Raw genomic sequence first — 22,432 nt, 5'->3', positions numbered from 1 at the left:
CAAGTCTTTCCTTGGAAAAACAAAGGGAAGCAACACTTCATCTGCTTCAAAAAGGAGTTGTTTTTGCTGCTGAGACCATTCGGAATTCGTCTGCTGTTGCCCCCTCTTCTGCTCAGCTCAGTGAGTTGGAGAAGAAGAATGCCGAGCTAGTTTGCAAGCTTTCTGCCGAGCAGGCCCGCTATGAGAAGAAGACTTCTGATTTGAGGGCGATGATATCCGAGCTGAAGAGTTCCCTTGCTGAGAAGGATTCCAAGCTGAACTCTTCTGCTGCTGACTTGGCTAGTCGGAAAGATGCTTACTTCCATATTGAGCGCAAGAATGCCGACATCTCTCACAGCTATGACAAGCTTTTGGCTAGATTTCATGCCTATCATGAGTCTGCTGAAGAATCCAGGTCTGAAGCTACCGTGGATGTGTACAAGTTGGGCTACTTGGACTGCACAAATAGAAAAGATCCATTCTTTGCCATTGGGGATGAAGACATTGAGACACTTTGTCCTGAACAGGTTAATGCTGTGGACATGGAAGGAGTTGAAGAGCAGGTGGCTGAAGAGGCAGTAGCCGATGGAGCAGGAGAGGATGCAGCCGATGAGGCAGTGGCAGACGTCATAGATCAGGCATGTGAAGTTGTTGAGAGCGTGGCTGATCAGGTGGATGCCGAAGAGGCTGCAGATCAAGGTTCCCCTACCGGCGCTTCGGAGTAGATGAAGACTCCTTTATTTCTTTTCAGCTTTTGTAGTCTGCTTTTTGTTTAGAACAATTGGTCTTGTTTGACATATCTTCTTTTTTGTTTAAACTTGGCCGGTTGGTCACTTTGCTATGGAAATTTCAGTTATTATTTTTAACCTCAATTTGCATATTGACTTGTGAACTGCTTGAGTAACCGGCTAGTGTCTTGGTTGTACATTTCCCCTTAGGATTTTTGCAAAAGCCAAGGTCCCTCTTGAGGGATTCCGGGCGTCTTCTGCATTTTTCCGGAGAAAGCTTAGGACGCTTCTGGTCGTCGCCCTGCGTCTCCCTTAGGACGCTTTTTATGGGCAACTATATGACTATCCTGTCTCCCTTAGGAAACGGATAGGAACCTGGATATCTCCCTTAGGAAATTCCTGGCGCACCATGCGTCTCCCTTAGGACGCTTTTTTGTGGGCTGCGTCTCCCGAAGGACGCTTCTGATCGTTGCCCTGCATCTCCCTTAGGACGCTGCTTATGGACAACTGTATGACTATCCTGCTCCCCTTAGGAAACGGATAGGAACCTGGATACCTCCCTTAGGAAATTCCTAGCGCACCCTGCAACCCCCATAGGATGCTGCTTTGCGGGCTGCGTCTCCCGAAGGACGCTTCTGGTCGTCGCCCTGCATCTCCCTTAGGACTCTTTTTATGGGCAACTGTTTGGCTATCCTGCCCCCCTTAGGAAACGGATAGGAACCTGGATATTTCCCGCAGAAAGCATGGAGACCTCATTTTAAGAAATTCCTGGTGCACCCTGCGTCTCCCTTAGGACGCTGTTTTGCGGGCTGCGTCTCCCGAAGGACGCTTCTGGTCGTCGCCCTGCGTCTCCCTTAGGACGCTTTTTATGGGCAACTGTATGATTTATCCTGCCTCCCTTAGGAAACGGATAAGAACTTGGATACTTCACTTAGGAAATTCCTGGCGCACCCTACGTCTCCCTTAGGATGCTTCTTTGCGGGCTGCGTCTCCCAAAGGACGCTTCTGGTCGTTGCCCTGCGTCTCCCGAAGGACGCTGCTTATCGGCAACTGTGTATATATATATATATATATATATATATATATTTTATTCTTGACATTCTGGAATGAGAAATTGAACTTTTATTGATGTTCATGAGATTACATCGCTTTATTCGAAATGGAAATAACTGAATAAAGGGACCATAACTTTTGACAGTTGCAGTGCTCGATCATCTGCTGGGGACTAAGCGGGTAGGAAGAAGCGTTATGGATAGTATCTTTGGAGATGGCAGGCATTCCATTGTCGTGGAATCTCCTTCCCTTGCATGGTGTCGAGCGTGTAGCTTCCTCTGCCCCCAGACCGGCTGATCATGTAAGGGCCTTCCCAATTGGGTTTCATCTTTTTGGACCCTTGTCTTTGCGCAGTGATGAAGACCTTTCTTAGCACAAGGTTGCCTGGTTGAAACTATCTGACCTTAGCTTTTTTGTCGTAGTAAGACTTCAACCGCTGTTGATAGGAGGCGACTCGAACAATGGCCTTCTCGCGCTCGCCTTCAAGTAAGTCAAGGTTGAGCCTCATGTGCTCGGAGTTCTGCTCAATACTGCCCACTTCAATGCCTATGGAGGGGACAGTGACGTGCGGAGGGATGATCGCTTCAGTTCCATAGGCGAGGGAAAACGGGGTTTCGCCAGTTGACCTTCGTTTGGTAGTGCGATAAGCCCATAGCACTCCAGGGAGCTCGTCTACCCATTTCCCTTCGGCGCCTTCTAATCGTTTCTTTAGGTAATCCAATATTATTTTGTTGGATGCCTCGGCCTGGCCATTGCCCTGAGGATATCTAGGGGTAGACAGATGCTGTTTAATGTCGTATTGTTTGAAGAATGCGGTGATCTGCTTGCCGATAAACTGTGTGCCATTGTCGATAACGAGAGATTGTGGGCAGCCAAATCGGCAGATGATGTTTCTCCAGATGAATCGTTCCACGTCAGCTTCTTTAGTAGAGGATAGAGCCTCGGCCTCGATTCATTTAGTAAAGTAATCAGTGGCGACGATCATCATTTCTTTATTAGCTGGTGCCGTTGGCATGGGGCCCACTAAGTCGATGGCCCATTGCATGAAAGACCACGGACTGTTATGTGGATGGTAGACTTCGGCAGGCAGGTTAGGAACCGGTTTGTACCGTTGACAGCGATCACATCTTTTGACATACTCGGTTGAGTCATAGCGCATGGTAGACCAGAAATAGCCTATATTTAGAGCCTTCTGGGCGAGTGACCTGCCTCCAGAGTGGTTGCCACACTCGCCGTCATGAATTTTGTAGAGGACCTCAAGTGTTTGAGGATATTTTATGCATGTGAGATGATGGCCGGAGTATGATCTGCGAATGAGCTTGGGTCCTTGCATGTAGTATCTCGCGGCTTTCTGCTGGACCTTCCTAGCCTCGGACTTATTCGACGGAAGATTTCCATTCACCAAGTAGTCGATGATGGGGTCTTGCCAGCTGGGGTCTTCATCGATCTGCATTGAGTCGATGGGCTCTATTTCTTCGATGCTTGGCCGGTTAAGGTGTTCTACCGGGATGGAGAGTTTGAACTGGGTGTCCAGCGCTGATCCTAGGCTTGCCAGCACATCTGCATGGGTGTTCTCCGCTCGTGGAACTTGTTGGATGGTGAAAGTAGGGAATTCCTTCAAAAGTCCTTGGACTTTGTCGAGGTACTGGATCATTCTCGGATGTTTTGCCATGTACTCGCCTGAGGCTTGATTCGTGATCAGCTGGGAGTCTGAGTAGATGGCCAATCTTTTGATCGACAGTTCTTTTGCTAGGCACAGTCCGGCGAGCAATGCCTCATACTCTGCCTCGTTGTTTGAAGTAGGAAAGCCTAGTGTGATGGCTTGTTCCAACAAAGTTCCATCTGGGGTGATTATGACAACGCCTGCCCCCGCTCCTTTGTGATTTGACGCTCCGTCTACATGTAACTGCCACATGTCGTTAGGTAGGTTTGAATCGGTGGGGGAGGTATCGTCTGCTTTTTCCTTGCTTTTCGTGACCAGTTTCTCTTTTTCGGCTATCGGAGTAAACTCTACAACAAAATCTGCTAAAGTCTGAGCTTTTATAGTGGTTTTCGGCCGGTAGAGGAGGTCGTATTGACTGAGCTCGATAGCCCATTTCATGAGTCGCTGAGAGGCGTCGGGGCTGTGGAGGATCGATCTCAAAGGAAATGCTATCATGACAATTATCCGGTGCGCTTGATAGTAGGCCCTTAGCTTTCTTGCGGAAACTACAAGCGAAAAAATGAGCTTCTCCATTTTCGGGTAGCGAGTCTCTGCGTCGAGGAGAGCTTTTGAAGTGTAGAATACCGGATGTTGTGCCCCCAGCTCTTCTCGGATGAGAGCTGAGCTGACGGCTGAGTCGGACACCGCCAGGTAGATGTATAAGTCTTCGCCTGGTATCGGTTTTGAGAGTAGGGGAGGTGTAGTGAGATAGGTTTTCAAGTTTTGAAAAGCTACTTCGCACTCGTCATCCCACTTGTCCTTGTGTCCTTTCCTCAAGGCTTTGAAGAATGGCCTGCACTTGTCGGTAGATCTCGAGAGGAATCGGTTGAGAGCTGCTGCTCTACCCGTTAGACTTTGTATCTCCTTTGTTGTGGCAGGTGACTTCATGTTGAGTATAGCCTTGATTTGATTTGGATGTGCCTCAATTCCTCTTTGGGTGACTAAGTAGCCTAGGAATCGGCCAGACGAGACTCCGAATGTGCATTTGCTCGGGTTCAACTTCATGTTGTATTTTCGGAGCAGGCTGAATGCCTCGGCGAGGTTTGTGATGTGGTCTGCTCGCTGGGGAGCTTTGACTAACATGTCGTCTACGTAGACCTCCATAGTTTTACCGATTTGCTCCTTGAAAATTTTGTTTACTAGCCTTTAGTAGGTTGCTCCAACGTTCTTCAGCCCGAAGGGCATGACTTTGTAGCAGTATGTACCTCTTTCAATGATGAAAGAGGTCTTTGCTTTGTCGTCTTCATGCATCATTATTTGATTGTAGCCGGAGTAGGCGTCCATGAAGCTTAGCAGTTGATTGCCGGAAGTTGAATCAACGAGCTGATCAATTCGTGGCAGTGGAAAGTTGTCTTTAGGGCACGCCTTATTGAGGTCGGTGTAGTCGACACACACTCTCCACAGGCCTTTATCTTTCTTTGCTACTAGAATAACGTTCGCCAGCCATTCTGCATAGGAGACTTCTTCAATGAAACCAGCAGCTAGGAGCTTGTCGATCTCGGCTTCAATGATGGCAACTCGCTTGGGGGCAAAGTTGCGTCTCTTCTGCGCTACAGGCTTGATTGCTGGGTTGACGTGTAGGCGATGGCAGATGATCTGGGGATCGATGCCTGGCATGTCGGATGGCGACCATGCGAATACGTCTTTGTTGTTCTGGAGGAAGGCTGCAAGCTCTGCCTTTTCCTCCTAGCTTAGGCGCGAGCCGATCCGCGCTTTTCTCTCTGGCTTGTCAGGATCAAGGGGTACTAGCTCGACGTCCTCTTCGGGCTTCCATCCTTCTTCAGGAGAGGCCTCCGGACGGATTCCCTCGACTTGGTCCTGATTCTTTGATTGCTATTGAGGAGTAGCTATTCCCTTTCCTTTCTGGTCTGCTCGACCGTCATGAACGGGATTTGCCTTCTCCTCTGGTTGCTCTACTCCCCTCATATCTGCTTGATTTACAGGTAGAAACTGTGTTTGCTTGCTTCTCTTCAGACCTTGAGCTGAGCATTTCCTCGCCATTGCCTGATCACTGTTGATCTGACCGATACCGCCCCCAGGGATAGGGTAGCGAATTTTCTGATGTGTGGCGGAGGTGATGGCGTTGATCTTGCTGATCCATGGTCTGCCCAGAATGCCATTGTAGGGCGAGACTTCATCAATGACCATGAATGTTTGCGAGCTGATTACAGGTGGGGAGTAGACGTCGAGATCTATCGTGCCCACGGTAACCGTTGTTGCGCCATTGAAGCCGGTTAGTGACCTAGCTGATTTGTTGATCTTTGTCTCTAAGCCCATCTGCTGGATGACTGCCAATTGTAGGATATTGGCTGCACTGCCCTCGTCTGCATGGATTCGATCGACCATGGCCTGAGCGATTTGAATGCTAATGACAAGGGCGTCGTTGTCTGGCAGATCGAGGCCGACTAGATCTTTCTTTTGGAAGCCGATCACGGGATCGTCTTCTGCCAGTGGGAGACTAGTGGAGATTTGGGAGATGATAGTGGCCTGTTTGATTTTCCTTTTCTTTTCCTTGCTGGTCAGCCAGACTCCTCAGAATTAGCTAGGATTGTGTTAATCCTTATGACTTTTTGAGGTGGCTCCTTGGCGGTATTGCGGTCCTCAATTCGTTGGATGGCCTGCTTCGCGATGAACTCCGTGCAGTGACCTTCTCTCACGAGTTCTTCTAGGTGCGCTTTCCAAGCAAAGCAATTATTCGTATTGTGCCCGTGTGTCGCATGGAAGGCACAATACTTTCTGGTATCCCTCTTATCCGAATCTCCTTTCAAGGGTGGCGGTCTTTTTACCCAAGGTTTGTCCTTTACTTGGGCTAAAATTTGATGTATAGGGATGGAGAACTTGGTGTAGTTCTCCTTTGTCGTAGCGTCTCCTTGTGGGCGCGACCTACGTTTGTCTTTTTCCCTGCTGCTGAACCTGTCGCTTCTTTGGCCAACCCGCTTGGTCGGCTGATCTTCCTGCTCGGTGGACTTCTTCGCGGCGATTCGATCGTCATCCCAGAGCGCTTAGCGTTCCGCAGTCGCGAAGACCTCTGCCAGAGTCTGGCTGGGAGTGATAGTCAGCTCGCAGTAGAAGTCGTGCTCAGCTGGAAGACCTTTCTTGAATGCAGAGGATGCGATTCGGTCATCGCATCCTACGATGTTAGCCTTTTCTGCTTTGAATCTCTTGATGTAATCTCGAAGAGATTCGTTGGGCTTCTTGCGCAGGTTGTACAGGTGGTCAGGGTTCTTCTTGATCGTCCGATAAGAAGTGTACTCTTTGGTGAAAACATAAGCAAGCTCCTTGAAGCTGCTGATCGACCCGGAGGGCAGAGTATGGAACCAGTCCTGAGCTGCTCCTCGCAAAGTCATTGCAAACACCTTGCACATTAGCGCGTCTTCGGCTTTGTAGAGGATCATAAGGCTCTTGAAATGCTTCAGATGGCTTTCAGGATCGGAATCCCCTTTGAAGCTGGTGAAAGAGGGCGCTGAGAATCGTTTCGGAGGAGTTGCCTGCTCAATTTCTGTAGTGAAAGGTGAGGAATTTGCTCGGTCTACTTCCATACGTAGTGTATCTTCAAAATTTCCACCAATCTTTAAGTCTCGAAGTCGGTTATTTACAACCTTCTCAACGTCTTCCACACGCATGGCCAATCGGTCATGTGGGCGACCTCGGTGATTTGGACGACGTTGATTGACTTCCTCGTTGGTTTGCAAGGGTTGACCTTCTCGGCTGCGTTGCCTAGGCGGCGTGTTGGTAGACTGGGCTTGCGAGGTATTCTCTGTAGCTTGGTGGTGAGAATTGGTTCTTCGAGAGCGAGCAACGGAGCGCCTTTCTTCACGGTCCTCATCGTGAGGGTTATCCGGTTGACCTCCTTGAGAGCCTAGCCTTTCGTGAACATTTCTTTGTGAGCGAGCAACAGAGCGCCTTTCTTCACGATCCTCATTGCGATGGCCGTTAGGTTGACCTCTCTGGGAGCCTAGCCTTTCAAGAATGTTTCCCTGCGGGCCCAGGCGAGCACGGATGCCAGGTTGTGGGCCTAGTCTTTCACGCACATTGGCCCTTAAATTCAGTCTGGATGGGAGACTTCGTCGGCTCTGAGTGTGGCTCGCAGATGCCTGCGACATGTTGACAAGCTGACCACGTTGTTGTCCATCTCCTTGTCTGCCTACTCCTGCTCGACCTGCTCGGTACGCATCGAACTGCATATCGGCGTGTCCGTCCATCCTTCTCTCTTCACCCTGCTATCCCAAGCCAAGGTTCTGAGCCAAGTTTATTTGGTTGAGGAGTTGCCTCATCAAATTGTTTTGGTCGTCCATTCTCTGAGTTAGCTGGTCAACTCTTAGATTGAGGTCTACTTGACTTCGTGGATCGGGAGGAGAGAAGTGTGTGGAGCCCAATTGCACACGGGCTAGGGTTTCATTAGAGGTGTGAGCGAGAGCATGCGTCGGGCGCGGAGGCAATGGAGGGAATGGATGAAGTTGCTCCAAGATTGGACCAAAGTCGGTGGTGGTAGTGAGCCCACCTTGATGAGCGGTTCCACCATGCTCGGCAGCGGTGCTATGAAGGTGGCTAGATCCGGCCACAGGGCCTTGAGATGGTACGACGACGGCTAGTGCGGTGGTCCCAGCTGCGGGTCCGGCAGGTGGCGCGGTGGTTTGTTGCGGGTTCATGGCGGCTAAAGGTGGTGGTGCCACCATGTCGATCGCGGGATCGTGGGAGGAGTAGCTTTGGGCCGTCACGGATTGAGCCATCGCGGCGGTCTTGCTCCTCGTGCGCTTGCTTCCAACCATGGTTGTTTGGAAGGCTTCGGTGGATTGGAAAATAGGAGGAACGGATTCCTTGAGCACGCGTTGAGTATAACTCGTGCTCTCAATGAAAGCACCAAATGTTTGTGCAAATAATCTCGCGGGAGAATATTCGCTTCTAGATCCTTCAACCTTCGATCTTCCTTCTCTCTCCTTCTCGATTCCTGTAAAAAAGACTTGAGTAAATAGACCACACCCGGGGGGTGTTGGCCAAAGGCCCTCCGATGCCTAAGTTAGTTCGAGTGTTTGTAGGAAAACAATAGCTAAGCAAAGGGTACGGAGTTTGTATGGTGTAAATCGGGCGGCCGGAGCCGTGTGGAGAAAATATGGAGAGTGGAGAGTGGAGAGGGAGAGAGAGCTTCGGGTATTTTCTCGGGTTTTAGATGTACCTGGAATGATGAATAAACCCATCTATTTATAGGAGCCTCGGGGCTAGGGTTTCGTAGAGATCGAGTCGGACTTGATAATATTTGAATTATCTCGTTAATTATAAGATAATATCTAATAATTAGGATATTATCCCTTTGATAAGATAATAACCAAATTATTGATATTATCTCATTAATTATAAGATAATATCTCTTTATTATGATAATATCCCAATTAATGATATTATCTTTATTAATTATGAGATAATACCATATAACTAAGATATTATCCTGATTAATTAATTATCCCAATAAATGGTTTAATTAATTAATTTAAGGGATAATCTTCTTTTCCACGTGGCGTGCTCTGATTGGAGACGAAAATATTTGCTCCCACACCATGCAATATGTTGGGACATTCATTCTTCTCAACTTTCTTGAGACCCTTGTTTTCTTAACACAATTACAAATCTTTTATTATTAAATCTTTGTATATTTGACAAAGTATATTTAATTTGAGTCAATATCTTTTGCTAGTATCAATGATAAATAGATTGTGAATGTGTAATGTAAAATAATAGAGTATAGTAATCAAATTTAGGAATTTTGTATCTAGTAAAAAATTAGTTCAAATGTTACCATAACAAAAATATATTTTAATATTTGAGGTGCCTCCTCTGTCAAAGTTTCTGACTCCGTCACTAGTTGCTTATCTAATGGGTGATGTGTGTGACGGCCAATTTTTGTTAAAATGCATGTCCCCGCCCCACCCCTCACCTCCCAACCTCTCCTACTCCCAACCTCTAGTCTAGAATATTGGTCCACGTGCTCAAGGATAATGATATGATTGTATAATAGGCTAAAGGAGCTCCTATATGTCGATTTAGTTTATAAAGTTATAGGCATATAAAGTTATCTAGAGAGTCTGTTGATGGGCAAAATTCTCAAGGTCGGCTAACTATACTCACGCTATTACTTTCTCAACACCAGTTTATACAACCCATTAGTAAGTTGTTGGTTGATGTGTGTTTATTTGGTTTGAGGAGATTAGGAGAGAAATTCCATTGATCCCAAAGATATCATAAGTACCCAAGTGCCCAAAGCAAGCCATAAACTCTTTTGACTCCATGGCCAACCAAAAAAATAAGGTCCAAGTTAATGTATTTGAATATTGTCATCGTTACATTTACCCACCAGTCTCCATTTACCAACCAGTAAACCATTTACGTACCAACTAGTGAACCTGTCTCCATTTACCCCTGAAAAACTCCTTACCCCAACACTGTCTCTCCTACTCAAAGTCCAAAGTTTCACACCACCCCTTCACACTCTCCTCACGCAAAAAAGGCAAATAGGCCGGTGATGCGTGGGACCCCGTTTTTATTTGGGGTGCAGTGTATCTAGTGGACCTTTATTCTTTTTGTTTGTTTTGAACTGAATTTTTATTTCAGTTTGTTCTATTCGGCATATTATTTTGACGTTTTAATTTCTGTTTAGGTTGGTTACCGCGCGAGTATGGGATATCTATATATATAAAGCAAAAGGCAGAGAATGGTGAAACATTCAAAATATCAGAAAATGCCCTTAGTTAATGCAAACATTAAGAATTGAAATTATTAATTAAATGAGGATAATATTGTAAATTCATAACAATAATTACGATAGGGCGAATGTAACACCCTGACCCTATTTTAATTACCCATTTAAATTATTAAAATTTATTAAATTATTAAATTACAATTTTGCTCTCGGAGATAGGGTTATTTGGGTCACTTTTTAATTCAGTAGGATTTTGGGGGTTTGAATGGCACCATGATGTAGATCGCGTCGATATGAGTTCAGATTATGCCAAGTGTCACAATCTAAGCTTAGTCAGTGTATTGTATGGTTGTCTGGGCTATGACAATCAATGAAATCATTCACTCTCTTGCTTAATACCATTGGTTGCATTATAGAAAGAAAAAAAAACAATCAATTAAAAAAAGCATATATGAATGAGAAGAGTGCACAACCATGGCGATTGTAAAATATTTGATAACAGCAGCTTCACCTAATTCAATTCGCTACACTCCCACCACTGTCTTATTTTCTTGTGTTCCCTCCATGCTGATCTTTGACTATATCTTTTTAGCATCTTTTTCATGAAGAATATCAACCACTTTGGTCAATGCTTGTATATCAGCCACTTTGGTAATTGTTCTAAGTAAGCTATCTACTTTCTTTCAATTTTTTTTTTTTTTGGTCAATGCTTGTATATCTATCTACTAAGACCATCTCCAACCCATGAGGGGCTAAACCCAAATTTTTCCCCTCCAAAAAGTGACTATTTGGGTTTTGCCCAGACTCAAATTGTTTTTTCTCCCAACCCTCCGGACTCAAATTTTAAGTCCGCAACTTTATTATATTGTTTAAGAATGATTTAAGTCTAATTTTTTTTTTTTATGGAAAACTTTTCTTCATTAATCTTTTTAAATAATGTCATAATTTAATTTTTTGAACAATTTGACCTTAAAAAAATTGAAATTCCATAAATTTAATTTTATTCCAAAAGTAAACACACAACATAAAAAAAACACACAATATAAAAATTCCATTAAGTTATATGTATATAAATAATAAATAAAAAAGGGCAGCAATTATATATATATATATATATATATATATATATATATATATAATATATTCAAATGTTGCTGTTGGAAGTTATATGTATATAAAAAAAAAATTAAAAAGGGGCAGCAACTTCTTCCAATGTTGCCGTTGGATTCCAATGGCAACTACATAGGAGCGCGACACGTGGCGTGGTGGAAGAAGACAAAAGCAGCAGCCACTCAAGAGCTAGGTCCCACGTCAGTTTTTCTCACATGTGGTCTGTTTTAAAAAGTAGGTGGGCTCCACGAAAAGATTTGGGTCCAGGCAATAAGTGGACTGGTATTTGGGTCCAAATTTTGGTTTTCCCAAATTTTGGGTCCTTCATTTTGTTGGGTTTGGAGAGGTTTTGGGGGATATTTTGGGTTTGGGTCCTTGCATTGGAGATGGCCTAATAAGCTTACTTAGGCCATGTTTGGTGGGTTGGACTAGACTGGATATATTCAATTAAAATGGACATGAGTCCAATCCAATGTCTGGTGGGCTTAAGTGGATCATGGACCGGTTAGGATTCAATTATTTTTCTGGCAAAAGGGATCAGGTGAGAACGCTTATGTGAGAACATTATATAAGAATAAATCGCAGCCATTGAAATGCATCTGAACGGTAGAAGAGAAAAAGCGAGCTTACGGTACATTAGAGTAGGCTGCAGTTTCCCCTTAGCAGAGGTGTCAGGTCGCGCCTGATTCGAAAAAATCGCGCCTTTCTTATTCCTGACAGTGGCGCCTTTCTTGTCAATGGAGTGATGAATGAACCCTAGTCATAACACCCAAATACCTACCAGACATCAAGTTCTCTATTCGTCATCTCTTCTCACAGAAACTCCTTTGTGTACTGTTTCTTTTTTACTTGCTCTTCTGTTGTGGCAGAACTTCCGTGATCGAGTAATTCTGATCTGAACGTCTGAATCGGTACGTTTCTGTCGAATTTCCTCCCTATCTTTGATATTAAAGTTTGCATGTTATACTGCATTAACTTAATTGAAATTGGTTTATGACTTTAGGGAGGTTTGAGGGCTTTGATTTTCTGGGTAAGAGTAGGCTGTCTCTGGTTGTTTGCAAAAATATAAATTGGCCTGAGTAATTTGTGTTCTGTGTTGTAGTTCGTATTTTTGTTTGCATTCTGGTTGTTTGTTGTGTTTTCGTAAAATTCGAGGAATCTTCATCTGTTCCTCATAGTAATCCTGCTTTGGGCATGTAGTGGTGTGAGTGTTGGGCATAATTTTAGGGATTTAATGGGGCTTGGCAAACAAATAATAATAAGTACCAGTTGAAGTAGAACGCATAAGAGAAAATTGAATCTTAACTCTGAATATGAGATGATTTGGGATGCATAAGGAGCAATGCACCTTGTAGTAGGTATCAATTTTGTATCTGAATTTGTTGAAATTAGTGTTTGTAGGTGAAATTATGTATCTTAATGTGTTGAAAATAGTGTATCAGTTTTGTAACTTGATATGTTGAAGATTCTGTTAGTAGGTATCAATTATGTAATGTGTTGAAAATAGTGTTTGTAGATTTAAAAATGTGTAGATAATATTGTGAGTTGGTATCACTTCTGTATGTTAATGTGGTCATAATATTGTCAGCACGTATCAGTTCTGTTTTTGAAGCAAAAGGTGTCTTTTGCAGGTATAAAATGGATTGTGGGTTTGAGCTTTGTTTCCCGGAGTCAGAGGTCTATTCTGCGCGGGTGAATAATCTGTGTGTGGCGCAAACAGTCCTGTGTAATTTTGGGGCGCATTTCAGTGAGTCGCTTATGGAAAGATTTAGAGAGAGCCGTTTTGGGCACCTGTTGGGACTCCATAAAATTGCATTTAGTGGTCAAATTGTGCATGGTCTGGCACTCCGGCGAGTCGGAGGACTTGGTGTGAAGGACATGATGGGCCTTAGTTATGCAATAGGGTCCAACGTTGCTCAATTCAGTGTAAAGGATTTTTGTTTGATAAGTGGTCTAAAATGTGGAAGCGAGCCTGACATAACGTCTGCCGGGGAAGATCATAAGCGATTTATGAAAGCACATTTTACCAACAAGAGTCACATTACTGGCCAGGACTTAGAAAATGCATTCCTAAAGTCCGAAAGAGGAAGCGAGGACTCGTTCAAATTGGGACTGCTGTATTTTGTGGAGTCTGTGATTATGGGTAGACCCCAAAATGTAAAGATAAATGAGGACTACTTACATTTGGTTCATAAAATGGATGAATTCAACAAATATCCGTGGGGATCTATATCGTTTGAGTGTCTGCAAGATTCTCTGTTGTTTGTTCCCGGGAAGAAAGAGAGAGATGAAGACAAGGATGGGCATGGGAAAGGGGTGAAAAAGCAAAAAAAGGCGGTGCGGAGTTCAGTGAGAAAAGGGAAGAAAAACGTGGAGGATGAGAAGCCTAAAAGAATTAACAGACCTGCATGGAATATAAAGGGATTGAGCTATGCTTTCCAGGTATGATTTAGTTGAAAATTAGTGTTTGTAAAATTTAAGTTCGTAACTAAGTACTGACTTTGATAATCTATTTGTTGTAGATGAGGCAACCATATTGGAGTTGGGGATCAGTTGTTCCTGAATGTGATGCACCTAGTGCAAGCCCGCGGGTATGTAAGGACCTTGATGAATTAAACTCTGTTGTGCAGCAGTTGAGGAATGAGGTTGCACTATTGCGCTGTGAGAAGGGTGAGCTGGAGGAGAGAGTTTTACGCTTGGAAAAGTGTACCAGTCATGCAGACGCCAGCCCTTTTGAGTATGATGGAGTGGAGAGACTTAAGACTAAGGATTCTGGAGAGGAGAGACATGAGACTGAGGATGCTGGAGAGGAGAGTGATAAAACCGAGGAAGTTGGAGTACCCGAATCGAGAAAGGAGACTAATAAAACCGAGGAAGGTGGAGTAGCCGAATCGAGAGAGGAGTGTGTAAAAAATGCGAAAGAAGAGGTGCAATATACAACCCCGGATATAAATTGGGATGATCCAGATGTGGTGTGTGTCACCCTTGTTAAATTCCTTACGAATCCTCCTCGAAAGATTAAGATGTCCACTGCGGAGGGTGAATGTGGCGAAGATGTTATAGTTGGGGTGGGGCGAAAGAGGGGTCGGGGAAGGAGTCAGACGGTTGGTCCTGTGACGAAGAGGCCAAGGGCAGTGGTAAGGGAAACTCCATGGCAAGGTCGGGAGATTCCCAATATTTTGAAGGACCCAATTGCTGACCCCCTAAGGCCTGTTCCCCGTGATTCCCTTCTGGAGGTGGCAAAATTCTGCTGGGAATGGGGACAAGAAGTAAAGTAAGTTCCCTTTGGCCGTCCTTAGTGAAATGTAAATGGTTTATTATGATTACATATTGAGTCACTGGTGAAACGGAATTGATAATAACAATGATTGACAAATATAGTTCATATGTGCGGTTATGTGGAGACGAAGCTATGGAAGGTTCGCATAACTTCTTTGTTCGGTTGCTGATCAAGGACGGTTGGTTGGATGACTCGGTAAGCATTGATTGATTAGTGATTTTGTCGATAAGCCCTTACTATGTAGTAATTGATTGATTTAATAATGGAAACAACCCTTTTATGTAGAACATTGACATGGCCTTGCATTTGCTACGGGAGCGGCACAACAGGTCTGGCAAGTGGGCAGGTTCTGACTGGACGATACTGGACACCACTTTTCAGGTCTATATTATTTCATAAGCATTGTTTGTTTTGAAATTCCGTATCCGTTATGATGCATAACTCGTGTGCCACTATGCAGAAATGTGCTGCCTTAGATTACACGCAAATGAAGTTGTATATTGGAAAGGAGGAGAGGAAGCACAGCAACGGTCTAGTGGGAATGGTGAAGGGCGAAGGGCTTAAGTTGGCTAAATCATGGGGGTCTGTGAATCAAGTTTTTTTGCCCTTCAACCTAGAAAGGCAGAAGCACTGGATCTTACTTGTTATCGATTTAAAAGAGTGTGAGATAAGGGTATATGATTCAAAAGTAGATCTGTGCAGAACTCAAGCCATCCAACGGGCTGTGCAGCTGGTGTCCAAAATACTGCCCCGGTTGTTACACGAAGCTGGATATATTGGCGACGGTCTACTTCTTAAAACTGAGTGGCCAGTTAGTCGCGTTTTGGATGCACCCCCCCAACAAGTAGGCGGGTGAGTCATATTCGACCTAAACACAGTGTGTTATGAAAGTGCGCTTTTGTTGTACAATGACTGACTGCTGCATCGCTATGTTTCAGGGGAGACTGTGGGATGTACATTTTAAAATACTGCGAGTTTCTGACCCCCAATGTAGAACTAGCCAATATTTCCCATCATGCCATGCCCTTGTATCGGTTGAAGCTCGCTGTGCAGTTGTTGCAGGGATATTAACGCGTGTGCTTAATTAGGAGAGGCAATATGACATAACTGGGTGGGTTAGACGAACTTGCAAACTTCATTTCACTGGGTGGGCGGTTTGTAATTATATAGGTAATAGTAGTTGAACTGAAGGAATTCATATAGCTTGGTATTGGCTCAATTCGCGAGATAGAGAACTAACCTTTCTATCATATAAGGGAAGCTCGAAGACCTTTCTTCGCATGCTTGAGGGCATCCATCCCGTTTGTACGAAGGTTTTGAAAAGGTAGTTTTGAGTCTTGTTAATGAACAAACTCTTCTTTATGATCCAACTACCCCTTTTGACTTAAAATTAAAGAATAAGTTATTTTTATTGGGTTCAAATACAACCTGTACGAAACCGTCAACACATGTTGTTGATACTATGCTGAACCATAAACCGTAGGACCTGCCACACTGTGTTTTCAAATGTGGAATAAATAGGAATGTTTCTTGTTTACGGCAAACAAGATTGTGAAGGTCAAGATGCAGGCATATCAAACGTTCTAAAATTCATTTCGTAATTATGCTGAATGATTAGTTCATAATAGTAGATGTGCAAACACTTCTTCATATTTCATAGGTGTCCGGATTAGAAAATTACAACATACATACTTGAAAAGCCAAAACAGAACAAAATTGATAAATATATACTTGAAATAGCAGGAAGATTTCCAGACGCAAAAAGTTTCTTACTTCTTCATCACTTGAATTGCCAAATTCAGAAATGATAGAACTAACAACAGTAGGAGGATCTTTTTAATGCCCTTCACTATACGGATGACTTCAGCATACACATTAAGTTGCTTCACATCCAGCTGGTTTTCAATTTCAGATTCAGTTGGCATGTTGCCTCCAGTCACCCATTCATAGCAGCTACACCTTGTAGCTCCCTAAAAAACATAAGAAAGTTACATTTTTCATTTTCGGATTACAATGTCAGACCCAATTCATCTACTCTGTAGCAGTTTTCGTTGGCTTAGGCAATGGCCGATCTGAGTTAGTGTTATTGGCTTAGGGAAGATAATACTTACATATGATGTGAAGCACTTCTAATACGGTCTGCCCATATTCCTTTCAGATTTCGAAATTAGCATAACCATCTCAGCATTGCAGTGCCGACACCTCTTTGCTTGAGTGTTTGTTGAAGAATTCGACATGGCTTTGCCAGAAGGGAAAATGAAGATAACAGAAGATGACAACCCTTCAAACAATTTGCTCAAAACCCCCAATTAATTTTCCTTAAAATCAGAAAAGGAATGGTTTTTACTTTTTTGGGGAGAACTAATATGGAGTTTCAAGTTTCAATTGTCCTGTTTTGGTCGTAACAATCCGTGACTGTGAGCGGCAAATTCAAAATTTGCAGGAATGTTTTTTTTTTGTTAACCCTAACCCATGAGCGGGAAAGAAAAGAATTGGTTTAATATTTTTTAACCCTAACCATTCGACAGTAAACCCTAAACCTTGGGGGGCAAGCCCCTACACCCTTGAAGTCGTTTACAAATTGAATATTTAAGTGGAAACGATTAGAAAATATTAAAACTGGCGTGTGGCGGCATGGGAGCGCGCCGCATGGCAGTCAGGCTTGCAGCTCCCCACTCCAGCGCCTCCACTTGGCATTTCTTGTATATTTTATTCAGTTTTTTTCCCAAAAATCGTTAAAAATTAAGGAAAAAATTGGGAAATATCCTAACTCTGTGTGGGGATGAATACTTCATACGGAAAGTACAAACCCTGGTTTAGGAGCGAGTGAAAAATAAAATTTGGGAACCAACCCTACATTCGAATGATGCAAATGAAAACCCTAGTACACTTTGTAAACCCCACACTCTCATATGTTCGATCACATTAATCCCGTATCCAATTTTGTTTGTCCTTCCCTTTTTCCGGATATTTCATCAAAGGAAATCCCGTCCCGATCGCTGAGGAATTTTTCGGGATTTTTTCACCTTCAATTTCGATTTTTAATTGAATATTGAAGTGGAAACGATTAAAAAATATTAAAACTGGCGTGTGGCGGCATGGGAGCGCGCCGCGTGGCGGTCAGGCTTTGCAGCTCCCCACTCCAGCGCCTCCACTTGGCATTTCTTGTATATTTTATTCAGTTTTGTCCCCAAAAATCGTTAAAAATACAGGAAAATTAAGGAAAAAATTGGGAAATTTCCTAACTCTGTGTGGGGGATGAATACTTCGTCTGGAGTTTTGAGTTAATATTTGGCAAAATGTTTGTTGTGAAAATTGATATGTAATTCTTGATGTTAGTGAACAGGGATTTTCGTACTATGAGATTCAATATATATTTTTTTTGGTGCATAAATCCTAAAAATTGCTGGACAATTCCGAAAATAATGAGGAAATGTCGTAGATGGTTATAATCAAATTGGGAAAAATACTCCACTTATTTCGTAGATCCACATTGCGATACTTAAATAATTATGTTAGTGAAAAGGGATAACCGCATGACTTAATTATTGTTGCAAATATAGTTTCAAATGCAGGACAAATCAGGAAATGAGGGAGATTTTTTTGGGGTATTTATGGAATCATCAGAGTATCTTAGAAGATCAAGGATGTGTCAGACATCCACTTGTCAACGAAGTGAGTGAAAGGATAATCCCTTTCCGAGTTGACAACACGCAACCTCCCTCCCATATGCCTGGCTGTCCTCTTTAACGAATGACTGTTTGGGGGATTTGAACCAAAAATTCCACATTTGAGACCACTTACTGAAACGATATAGGACCCAAAACCATAAACATACTTCAAATAAAAACATTACAAAGTTCAGACAGTTTCACCTTTACATAAAAACACAAAAAACCAAAACAACCATTGATTAATAAAACACCTATCATACCATGTATATACACTTATATATCAAACGCAGTCATGAAGTGGAGTTCGCGCTGGATGCAGAACAGCTCCCTCTTCCATTTGCAGGGTTCACAGCAGTTCCAAGCATCTACGTTGTCCCAGTCTTGGGCATTGCGGTCCCTGAACTGATACCACTTCCGATTACCCTCACAGTCAATGCAGTCTTGAAAAAAATCTTCGCCTGCAGTAAACTTTTCAAGCAGAGGAGGAGTTTTGGTGCCAGACATTGTATACCGACCCAGTCGCAAGGTTATTGAATCCCTGCAAGCTTTTATGTTCAGTTTCTTCGTTTTGCTGAGATGGCACAAAAACTCCAGCCCATTCTCCTTGCCGTCGCTAGGGTTCAACAGCCCTAGCAAGCCAACAAGGTAGGAGGCTTCCTCATGCCCTGCCATAGTCGCCACCCGCAGGTTCTTCATGCCCTCATCATCATTCTTCACGAAGAAGTCATGAATAGCTTCTCTGTAAATGATTTCTGGATTGTTATGTTGTTTGCACTTTTGCAAGAACTCAACAATTTTCCCTTCATCTTCACCGTACCAGTCCTGATGCCACTGGTACTTATCCACTGACACCGTTGTCCAAACCTCAGGATCGTTGAGCATTTGTTTAAATAACTTGCAGGTTGCCGCCATGTTGTACAAATCTTCAGAGGACTGCTTTGCAACCACGAGCAGCACCTTAAACCATGCTAAATGTGGAATATCCATCTTGGTTGTTGGAGAAGAGGGACTGAAAAGGGTCTGTGGAGAAGAGGACTGAAAAGGGTGTGTGGAGAAGAGGACTGAAAAGGGTGTGTGGAGGTTTTAATAATAAAGGTGTCGTTTGGGGACAAAGAAGGAAGTGCCGTATATATCTTCAGAGGCGTGACCCACTTCACAAAGGACGAATACAAGGGTTTAGATCAGTTTCAATTATATTATTCGTTTCCCAAGCACTGTGACTGAAACGACAATTGACAGTAGTGGCTGAAGCTGGAGGGACTCAATTGGTTTCGCGCGCTCCCATATTGAGAGCATTTATGATACCATTTGTCACCGGCAGCAGTCACAAAATTATAAATGCTTTTCGTCATTATTATTTTGCTTAAATCACACCACCACTTTTGAAGCAAATGACTTAGTTAATTTGTGTGCTTATCACCTGTAAAGAAAATTAAACAACTGTGTATGATACTAATAATGCAAATATGACATCACCACGGAATTTAGGTATCTCAAGTGGCGGCTCCCCAGTCCAAGTGAACAAATTCATGTTGGCAGGAAAATTAGTAAGGGGACTGCTGTATAAATAAAAAAGTTATATATTCTACCTCACATTGCACCACCATTTGGTCCAAAAAACCCTCAACTCACCATGGGTTCACCTACGAAAATCCCCCCCATACTTATAACAACTCCACCAAAAAATCCAGACCCTATCTCACAGAAGAATAAGAACGCTGAAGATGTTCCTGTTGGACCTGCGAAATCCATCAACTTTTCATCTGAGGACCACGATGATGCAGGTCGTATCGGCCAGATGCGATACGATGCGTTGTTGACAGAAATAAAACGTCAGAAGATACGTCTAAGATGGTATGAAGAAACATTGGGGAAGGAGAAAAGTCAAGCGAAATTACACCTTCGATCAGTCAAAGTAATGAAACTGAGGGTTAGGCTTGCGAAAGGAAAAGGTTGTCGAAGGTTCAGGGGGTCGAATGAGGTAGTGCAGATGAGGGAAGCAGAAGCACGTAAAGGATTTGACCTGTTCCGAGAGTATGCAAAATGTGTTGTCCCAAGCTACAACTGGGACGGAATCACCATGGAGTAAACCGTCGCTGGACAACGTTCATTTTCGTTATTTTCAGTCAGTTTGTTTGGAAAAACATGCCTAAAAGTTCATTTTGACTGCGTTTGTTCCAACTTTGTGTGCGCTCCTGAAGGTATAACCATTTAGCTTTGGACACTTCATATGGTATCTTATATGTATCCAAGCTGTAAGATGTGAAGAAAATTAAAGAAAAAATATGGGAAACTGCTTTTGGTTGATTATGCGTACTGTTGTAAGGCAAAATGGGTATGCTTTAATTGAAGTATGTTTACATGATTTTCTGTCAACATATTTAATTTCTCTTTACAAAATGCCTACAAGGAATGGGATTGTTTTTAGCATTGATTGGATCTCCCTCACAGGACTTGTTGTTCCTAAAATGGTAATATGAGGTTTGCTTATTCGTGTGAAATATATAATTTGACCAAGGAAATAACAATAATAATATTCAGTGTGTCATTTGAAAGGAGAAAATAAGACTAATTTTTCCCAAAAATTACATACGAAGCATAAGTTAATTTTCCCAATGAACAAACTCTTGTTTATGATGCAACTCCCCCTTTTGACTTAAAATTGAATACAAAGTTACTTTTAGTGGGTTCAAATACAACCTGTACGAAACCGTCACCAAATGTTGTAGATACTATGCTGAGCCATAAACCGTAAATGGTGCCACTAGTTTCATTTTCTGTAAAGGTGATAATCAGACAAATTAAGTATCATATTTGCGGAGATTTAAGTGTTCGTGCGGCGTGGTTGAAATGTAAGTTACCTTGAGAACGTGTGCTGTCATATTTGCATTATGAGTATCATAAACACAGTTTTCATTTTCTGTACTGGTGATACGCGTTCATATTTAGTTCCATATTTGGCAAGAAGCAACTGCTAAGTTGTTTATTTTAAAATGCAAGTTACCTTCACTCGTTCTGATGTCATTTTTGCATTATTAGTATCATATACAATGTGATCTTTACTTTACTGTTAATGGTGCGTTGATATTATGTGGTCAAGGTTGGCAAAATGAAACTGAGTACTTGGTCATGTTCAAATGTAACTAAGTCATTTGCTTCAAAAGTGGTGATGTGATTTAAGCAAAATAATAATGACGAAAAGCATTTATAATTTTGTGACTGCTGCCGGTGACAAATGGTATCATAAATGCTCTCAATATGGGAGCGCGCGAAACCAATTGAGTCCCTCCAGCTTCAGCCACTACTGTCAATTGTCGTTTCAGTCACAGCGCTTGGGAAACGAATAATATAATTGAAACTGATCTAAACCCTTGTCTTCGTCCTTTGTGAAGTGGGTCACGCCTCTGAAGATATATACGGCACTTCCTTCTTTGTCCCCAAACGACACCTTTATTATTAAAACCTCCACACACCCTTTTCAGTCCTCTTCTCCACAGACCCTTTTCAGTCCCTCTTCTCCAACAACCAAGATGGATATTCCACATTTAGCATGGTTTAAGGTGCTGCTCGTGGTTGCAAAGCAGTCCTCTGAAGATTTGTACAACATGGCGGCAACCTGCAAGTTATTTAAACAAATGCTCAACGATCCTGAGGTTTGGACAACGGTGTCAGTGGATAAGTACCAGTGGCATCAGGACTGGTACGGTGAAGATGAAGGGAAAATTGTTGAGTTCTTGCAAAAGTGCAAACAACATAACAATCCAGAAATCATTTACAGAGAAGCTATTCATGACTTTTTCGTGAAGAATGATGATGAGGGCATGAAGAACCTGAGGGTGGTGGCTATGGCAGGGCATGAGGAAGCCTCCTACCTTGCTGGCTTGCTAGGCTATTGAACCCTAGCGAGGGCAAGGAGAATACGATGGAGTTTTTGTGCCATCTCAGCAAAACGAAGAAACTGAACAGGCAAGCTTGCAGGGATTCAATAAGCAATCGACTGCGTCGCTATACAATGTGTGGCACCGTCAGTCCTCCTATGCTTAAAAAATTTACTGCAGACAAAGGATTTTTACAAGACTGCATTCACTGTGAGGGTAATCGAGAGTGGTATCAGTTATGGGCCCGCTGGGGCAACGACTGGCACAACGTAGATGCTTGGAACTGCTGTGAACCCTGCAAATGGAAGAGGGAGCTGTTCTGCATCCAGCGCGAACT

At 43.2% G+C, this 22,432-nt stretch overlaps 2 protein-coding genes across 2 annotated transcripts; one reads left to right on the top strand and one right to left on the bottom strand.

Moving 5' to 3' along the window:
* Window positions 1-18,490: 18,490 nt before the first annotated feature.
* LOC148297430 (putative F-box protein At1g67623) lies at window positions 18,491-19,204 on the bottom strand. The gene has a single exon (XM_088247011.1). The coding sequence runs from the start codon at window positions 19,202-19,204 to the stop codon at window positions 18,491-18,493; it is 714 nt and encodes a 237-aa protein (XP_088103137.1).
* Window positions 19,205-21,747: 2,543 nt separating this feature from the next.
* Window positions 21,748-22,113, top strand: LOC148297429 (uncharacterized). The gene has a single exon (XM_088247010.1). The coding sequence runs from the start codon at window positions 21,748-21,750 to the stop codon at window positions 22,111-22,113; it is 366 nt and encodes a 121-aa protein (XP_088103136.1).
* The last annotated feature ends 319 nt before the right edge of the window (window positions 22,114-22,432 follow it).

The sequence above is a fragment of the Prunus avium genome, chromosome 1, assembly GCF_965620075.1.
Source record: "Prunus avium chromosome 1, drPruAviu1.hap1.1, whole genome shotgun sequence".
In the NCBI taxonomy this organism is placed as follows: Eukaryota; Viridiplantae; Streptophyta; class Magnoliopsida; order Rosales; family Rosaceae; genus Prunus; species Prunus avium.
Note: the sequence above shows the minus strand (reverse complement) of the source record. Positions and strands in the feature narration are given on the sequence as shown.